A 7,604-nucleotide genomic window follows, 5' to 3' on the forward strand; every position below is an offset into this window, starting at 1 on the left:
GGGTGGGGGGAGTGGGGGGAGTGGGGGGAGAGGGAGAAAAATGAGGGGGAGGAAGGGAAGGAAGAGGAGGGAGAAAGGGATGGGGAGGTGGGGTAGGAGAGGGTGTAGTGGGTGTGTATGTTTGTGAGGTGCGTGGGCGTGGAGAGGGACGTGTGGAGGAGGGTTGATAGGAGGGTTGATTGGGTGGGGAGGGGGAGGAGGGAGGGGGTTATGTGGAGGCCTGGGGGAGGTGTTAGGAGTTGAGGTATGAAGGTGTGAGATGACAAATAAAAAATGGCAAATTCAGAATATCAAGGCAGGAATATTTCATGTCGTTTAAAACACGGGACCTCCTACCTGGCATATCTTCGTGTTCATACACTGGTATCGATCTTGCCAGATCTGTGGCTTGCAGTTTTCCCCCGTCTTCACCGTCACCGGCGAAAGAACGGAAAATGGCGGTCAGGTCTTCTGCGGTGTATTCTTTTACTACGCGCACTTTGGGGTTTGATGACGCGGCGGCGTCGCTGGAGAGATCGATGATGTCGCCATCTAGGTCTATGTCTTTTGCTTTCATTTTCTGGTACTTTTTGTAGACGTTGCGTATGCTGTCTGGAGGGCGTTCATGGGGGTCTAGGTGGTGCATTTTGCGTGTGGTCTCGACAGCAGGAATTCGGGGAAAAGTGAGGATGTATGTGTAGATATTCGGGACCACGGGTAGATGTTGATGATGATGGGGCTGTAGAAACGTGGGAGGGTATTGTTGACTAAGCTCGCGTTTGTGGCTGACGGGTGCGCGTTGCCCGATGCGTCAAGGGTGTTTACATCTCGAATTTCCTAACACCAGACACCCTCGTCCCCTGCTCCCCGCTGCACCTTCCTCTCTGCCCGCACGTACTAACCACAGGTACACACGAGAGGTATTCGACTACCGTACCTCACCTCGAACCGGGAATAATACAGACTCGCGGCGAAACAGCATCTCCCGCGATCCACCTGAACACGCTTGACCGCTTGTCGTCTGAAGCAATCGCAGTCCCCAGCCCGCCACCATGGAGAACTACCAGAAGTTGGAGAAGGTTGGAGAGGGTACGTTGTACCCTAATGACTCCCTCCGCGCCTATTAACACAATCCCAGGAACCTACGGAGTCGTCTACAAAGCGCGCGACCTCACCACCAAAGACCAACGCATCGTCGCCCTCAAGAAGATCCGTCTCGAAGCCGAAGATGAAGGTGTCCCGTCGACCGCCATCCGCGAGATCTCGCTCCTCAAAGAGATGAACGACCCCAATATTGTGCGCCTCCTCAACATCGTACACGCCGACGGCCACAAGCTCTACCTTGTCTTCGAGTTCCTGGATCTGGATCTGAAGAAGTACATGGAGGCGTTGCCAGTTAGCCAGGGTGGACGGGGCAAGGCGCTGCCAGAGGGGTCTGGGCTGGCGGGACAGAGCCTGAGCATGGACGACAAGATGGTCAAGAAGTTTATGATGCAGTTGTGTCAGGGTGTGCGGTATTGCCATGCTCATCGCGTGCTGCATCGTGATCTGAAGCCGCAGAACTTGCTCATTGACAAGGACTGCAATCTCAAGTTGGCGGATTTCGGTCTGGCGCGTGCGTTTGGTGTTCCGCTGCGAACATACACCCACGAGGTATGGATACTGCATATGTTATTTGGGGTTCTCTGACGTATTATAGGTCGTCACGCTATGGTACCGCGCTCCGGAGATTCTTCTCGGTGGCCGCCAATACTCTACTGGTGTCGACATGTGGTCTGTTGGCTGCATCTTCGCCGAGATGTGCACGCGCAAGCCTCTGTTCCCCGGTGATTCGGAGATTGACGAGATCTTCAAGATCTTCCGGTATGCACTCACACCTCTATACTATCTCCATATACTAATCATATCTAGTATCCTCGGCACACCCAACGAGCAAGACTGGCCTGGCGTCACCTCCTTCCCCGACTTCAAGCCCTCGTTCCCCAAGTGGGGCCGGACAGACGTCGCGAACATAGTCACCAACCTCGATGAAGTCGGTCTGGACCTCCTCGATGCGCTGCTTGTGTACGACCCCGCTGGCCGCATCTCAGCAAAGCAGACGGTCATCCACCCGTACTTTGGCGGAATGAACGGTGACACACGACACGAATACAGCAACGGCTACCACTAGCCTGTCCCAGGAGGATGCTACGACTGTTACGCTTTGAGTGGTCTGCAGGATTGGTGAGCAATACGAGACGTTAGTGTCTAGGAGCTTTCCTGCTTTGTTCTGGTTACAAGGATTGGGGCTGTACCTTTACCGGACAGCAAATGGCGTTCTGGTTAGGGTATGCTACTGAGTACATGCGCAATACTACATATAACCACACTGACATCACGTGTTGAATGTGAGCATTGGTTTCAGTGTACTACTACTACTCTGCGTCTATTCCAGCACGTTCTGACATCAATACTTGAGTATGTAGGCTATCCTTTTTCCACGAGGTGGAACTGTGGTTGATGGTGCTTCAGTGTATGGCAACCATGGATCTCAGCAAAGTCGCATCATGACAACCAAAGTACACCATAGCCATGTCCTGCTGATGCCAGAAGGGATGGAATATATAGCTTCGCACTTGTGCGTCGTTCCTCAATACCACATACAACTACACCGACATCATGAATTTCCTGTGCTGGCTCGCGATGATGCCCCTAGCGGCGATGATGCCCCTGGCACCTCTGAATGACGTAGCGCGCCTGCCCCACCTCAGCCCTACGGACCTGCAGGAACGCGTCCACGTACCAGGTCTGCAACCCGTCCACGGGCGGAGGTCTGCTCACCACGCTTCCTCCACTGACTCAGCAATGACTCCCAATGCGAAACTCCTTCCGCCATCCACCGGCCCCCGTCTCATCGTCTACCACCAGACTTTCCACGACTCAAACGGCACTTACCACTCGTTGCTTCCGCTGCTCACGAATAACACGGGCATCACGCATGTGATTGTTGCGGCTATCCATCTCAATGACGGGCCGGGCAATATTACGCTGAATGACCATAAGCCGGATGATAAGAGGTTTGATCAGTTATGGGGCGAGGTGAATTGGTTGCAGGGTAGTGGGGTTAAGGTACTGGGTATGCTGGGCGGAGCAGCGAAGGGGAGTTACGAGAAGTTGAGCGGAGACGAAGAGAGTGTATGCCACCACCCCATCCCCTCATCCCTAAGACCATAAAGCTAATAAATCCCCATAGTTCGAAGCATACTACACCCCCCTCGCCGCCCTAATAACCGCCCGCTCCCTCTCAGGCCTCGACCTCGACATCGAAGAAGACATCCCCCTCCCCACCACCACCCGCCTCATCTCGCGCCTCCGAGCAGACTTCGGCCCCGAATTCCTCATCACCCTCGCACCCGTCGCCACAGCCCTAATCCCCGACCCCAAAATCCCCGCTCACCTCCGCCCGCCCCGACCCATGCTCGCCAGCGGCCCCACTCCCAACCCCTTACACCCGACCCTCCGCCATCTATCCGGCTTCAGCTACCCGGAGCTCGAATGCAGCGTCTACGGCAAAGAAATTGCCTGGTACAACACGCAATTCTACTGCGGATGGGGCGACGCGTTCACAACGGCGTGGTACGATACCATCATCGCCGCGGGCTGGAAACCAGAGAAGATTGTCATGGGCGTGGTGACGAATGAGGCGAATGGGGGTGGGTATGTGGATGTGGGACGGCTGGCGGTGGTGGCACAGCAGTTGCGGCAGAGTTATTATAAAATGGGAAGGGGGTTTGGGGGGATGATGGGATGGGAGTATTTTAATGCGGGGGATTGTGATGATGATGTCGAATACATCACCTCCCGCGATCTCAATACTGAGACTGTACAGGCGGGGTGGGTTAAAGCGCTGGGACTATCTCTGCGAACGGATGTTGATCTAGATAAAACGCCTATTTATGATTTTGGTGGAGCGGCGATGGGTGGGGTAGGCGGTAGAAGTGGAATGGGTGGTGGTAGTGGAGCTGCAAGTGGACTCCAAAACATCACGGCTGATCAGATCCGCAACATGGTTAGTAATCTGCCTGCTGCGCGCGCGGCTTGGCCAGATGAGGAAGTGCAGAAGTTGGTGGTACTGGGGTTTAGCAGGCAGGAGGCGTTGGCGGCGTTGAATGCGACGGAGGGGGATACGGAGATGGCGGCGGGGTTTTTGTTTGAGCATTATCCTTCGTAGGGTGGACGTAGATATGAAGATGGAGAGGGGGATGTAGAGGGGAGGAGTATATATGGAGATTGTATAATGAGTAATGATGTTGAGTATTTTGAACTTGGTGCCTTGGAATGGATTGTTCACGACGGTTGGAGTAGATACCATGATGCTTGTTTTAAAGCATTTACTGGATGTGGGGTTGTACTAAAGGCAGGAATGTAGAACGATGCAAACTCATAATTCCATGTCGTTGATTCCAGTCCACCCTCCCTATCTTACACCCAAAACCCATACCCAGAACTCGGAATGCCCACGCATGATTAGCATGGCGGATGTACTTCCAAACACACACTAGCCCCACCCTCAGTGTCGATTGATCTACATCTCGGTCAGCTGCCCGAGCATCCCGGTGTTTACCCGATACACACGATCCGATGACAGCTTGGCGTGTGTGAGAGGTGGGAAAATCTAATTGTGCAGCTACGTGTGATCCTTTCGTTATCTATGCGATCTCCCACGCCTTGCCTCAGGAGGACAGATATCGAGTCTGCGTCGAGTCAGTCGTGGAGGAGTGTATGATGGTGTGGAAGTACAAAGTGCATAGTAATGATAGCTCGCGAGTCATGCACGCGATGCCAAGGTCGTTTGCTACGTCATATTGATATTGAAGATGGGGGATGGTAGATGGTAGATAGTGGACGGAAGATGCTAGATGGTGGATGCAGATGCAGATCAAGCAAACGCAATCGATGATGAATGGAGTGTAATGATGTGTGTAAATACCATCCGTAGTAACAAGTGATGCGCATGGGGTATCCTCCCTCCTCTACTCCCTGTATCCAACCCATCAAGAGTGGTGAAGCCCTATAACAAGACCAAAAGTGAAAGATCTAAATCTATATCTATACAAAATGCTGAAGTGAAAGAAACGTGTAAATGCGCCTCTGCATCTACCATGCGCTCGTGATCATAACCATAACTGTGACGAGAGCGGGGAACGAAATAATGTGAAACCAGAGAGCGTACCAAACGCAACAAACCCCCTCCAACCAACCATCCACCTTGAAAACACACCCCCTACCTCCCCTCACTACTCGGACTCGCCGTCCTAGGACTCTGCCTCCGACTATTCATCTGCGTATTCCGATACGTCTCCTCATTCAACGTATCCAAACTTCTTGTAGGACTCGGCGTCGTACCCCTACTACCGCGACTCCTGCTCGGCGAACTAGGTCTACTCATCGCAATCTCGTAGCTCGGCAAATCCATATCCATGCCGCCGGGCGTACGCGAACCAGCGGGCGTACGTACAGCGGTGTTGTAGCTGGGGGTGCGGGCCAGGGCGTCCATGTCGTAGTTTGAGGGGGGGAGGTCGAAGTACGCTTGTTCGGTGGTATTGGTGTTGTTGGCGTGGGCGTGGGCGGGCGTGCTTTCGCCGGAGGAGTGTTGGCGGGTGGGTTGGAAGCGGGTGGGGCGGTCGGAGTGGTGCATGCTGAGGTTTGCGAGGCGGTGTTGGAGGGCAGCTGCGGAGGCGCCGCCGCCGGGTTGGTGGACGGCTGCGTCGAGCGACGTGAGGTCTTCGGCTGAGCCGCGCCGCGATTGCGCGTAGAAGGGCGTGTTGGCCCCGCTGTTCATCATGCTGTGGACGCCGCCGGGTGTCATGAAACCTGAGGGGTCGATGTCGTTGTAGAGCGAGTCGAGTTGGTGGAGCCCGTATGTCGGGGGCGCGTTTTGATTGACTTCGTCTTGGATGGCTTGTGCGTTTAGGATGTTTTGGTCTACGACTACGCTCTGGTCTTCGTTGGGGGGCAGGTTCGGCGAGATGAAGAGGTGGACGTGGTTTTTTACTAGCAGTTGGCTCGTGTGGCCTTCGGGGTTCTTGAGGTTGACGTATAAGCGCAGTTTGTGCGTTAGTCGTATGTTCTCTGTGTCGACGGATTGCCGGCAGTTCTTGAGCGACTTGGGTAGATCGAGCGTCATGGAAAAGCGATGCGACTCGTCGAATAGCGCGTCCGTGTCTTCTGTTCCGTCGGGGACCCTGCGCGCAGAGTCTTCGGGCATGTCGCCTTCTGTGACCGCAACCTGCATGTCGTTGTTGTGACTTATCCGGCGGCCAGCGTAGTCGGCGAACAATTGCCGCGATTCTATCAGCTCCATCTTGATTGTCGAAATCTCCACGCCCTTGCGCAGGGGAATCAGCACGAAATCGGCCGTTATCGACGTTCCGACAATGTAGTTCTTCTGCGGGACCGTAATCTTATAGGCCAGCTTGTTCGCCCAGATATCCTCGTTGATCTGCTCCATGGGCATGGATTCGAGCATGTCGCGTCCGAGCGTGCGAATGACGCGGATGTGCGCCGTAGCACTGAGCTGCTTGCTCATGTACCCTCTATCCACGTGGGCCTTGAGACTATAAACGACCCAGTTGGTCGGCAGCCCCTCGACGCTCTGGTCGAGGTTGGGCGGCATCTTGAACTTGAAATCCCACTCATGGTATCCAGCGTTGAGCTTGTGCGCTTTGGTCTTGCTGCCGACGTCGACGGGAAAGAGGTGGAGTTCTTCGACGAGGAAGTTTGTCTTTTGCGTAATCGGCTGCGGGCTGACGGTGTTGGTCAAGTGCCATCTGCGCGGACGGTCAATTAGCATGCAATCTTGAGCAGTCTCCAGAAAGGGATGGTACCATACGAGACTTTCCGTGTGCCCGTCAGTGTTATCCGCAAGCTCCTCACTGACATAGACTCTGGGTTGTTCAGAATCAACTTGCCCCTCAGCTCCGTCTCATGCGACTCGGACGACTCTCCATAGAAAACGACAAAAGGCGACTCTGGCCTGGGAATGTGTTAGATATCGCCATGTTGAGGTTTGGCGGTGGTAGAAGCGTACTTGATCTCCAGGGTGGGCACGGCATGTCTGCCGAAGACCCCGACACCTGGGCGAGGCATGATGTAACGAGGGTCGTTTTTTATGAGTCGAACCAAACACCACCGAAAAGATGTTTAGAGGTTTCTTCGATTGTGGAAATGTAACCAGCGACAGTGTATCCTTCTACTTCTAGCAGGCGTAGGCGGTATAATATGCGAACGTGGACGGCGATGCAGTCAGCAAGCTGAGAGATGCTGATTCGAAGCGTGGGAGGAAGTAGACACAGAAAGCGCCGCACGTCACAGATATGCAACCAAAGTGAAGTAAGGGCAGGACTCTACCCAGCTGGCCGCGGCCGCGTGTAGGTACCGCGTTAGATATACCACATTAGCTGGCTGCGCGTGGGATAAAGCGGGCAAGGGCGGCCTGCACCCTGATGAGCTCATGGGCTGCAAGTGGAGACGCGACAAGTCCAGTAGGCCTGCTCGCATCATTGTAGTCGCCTGTCTAGCGCGGCTCCTGGGTTGCGCTCACGTCTTAGAATTTTCTGGCGCAATCATTAGGCGTCGCATTGGCA

The 7,604-nt window shown here is 54.4% G+C and overlaps 4 protein-coding genes across 4 annotated transcripts; 2 read left to right on the forward strand and 2 right to left on the reverse strand.

Moving 5' to 3' along the window:
- Nucleotides 1–336: 336 nt before the first annotated feature.
- J4E83_010825 (uncharacterized protein) lies at nucleotides 337–625 on the reverse strand (the record flags this gene model as incomplete). The annotated part of the gene is made up of 1 exon (XM_049337704.1): nucleotides 337–625. A coding segment is annotated over one exon (289 nt), but the record flags the coding sequence as incomplete, so codon positions are not given.
- A 406-nt stretch (nucleotides 626–1,031) lies between these two features.
- On the forward strand, nucleotides 1,032–2,149 carry J4E83_010826 (uncharacterized protein; the record flags this gene model as incomplete). Its single annotated transcript, XM_049337705.1, has 4 exons — nucleotides 1,032–1,068; nucleotides 1,118–1,632; nucleotides 1,679–1,842; nucleotides 1,891–2,149. 4 exons carry the CDS (start codon nucleotides 1,032–1,034, stop codon nucleotides 2,147–2,149), a joined length of 975 nt encoding a protein of 324 aa, XP_049183146.1.
- A 674-nt stretch (nucleotides 2,150–2,823) lies between these two features.
- J4E83_010827 (uncharacterized protein) lies at nucleotides 2,824–3,899 on the forward strand (the record flags this gene model as incomplete). Its single annotated transcript, XM_049337706.1, has 3 exons — nucleotides 2,824–3,153; nucleotides 3,212–3,675; nucleotides 3,848–3,899. The coding sequence occupies 3 exons, from the start codon at nucleotides 2,824–2,826 to the stop codon at nucleotides 3,897–3,899; spliced, it is 846 nt and encodes a 281-aa protein (XP_049183147.1).
- A 1,343-nt stretch (nucleotides 3,900–5,242) lies between these two features.
- Nucleotides 5,243–7,107, reverse strand: J4E83_010828 (uncharacterized protein; the record flags this gene model as incomplete). Its single annotated transcript, XM_049337707.1, has 3 exons — nucleotides 5,243–6,788; nucleotides 6,905–6,994; nucleotides 7,049–7,107. The coding sequence occupies 3 exons, from the start codon at nucleotides 7,105–7,107 to the stop codon at nucleotides 5,243–5,245; spliced, it is 1,695 nt and encodes a 564-aa protein (XP_049183148.1).
- Nucleotides 7,108–7,604: the final 497 nt, after the last annotated feature.

The sequence above is a fragment of the Alternaria metachromatica genome (assembly GCF_023757995.1).
Source record: "Alternaria metachromatica strain BMP 0045 chromosome Unknown scaffold_53, whole genome shotgun sequence".
In the NCBI taxonomy this organism is placed as follows: domain Eukaryota; kingdom Fungi; phylum Ascomycota; class Dothideomycetes; order Pleosporales; family Pleosporaceae; genus Alternaria; species Alternaria metachromatica.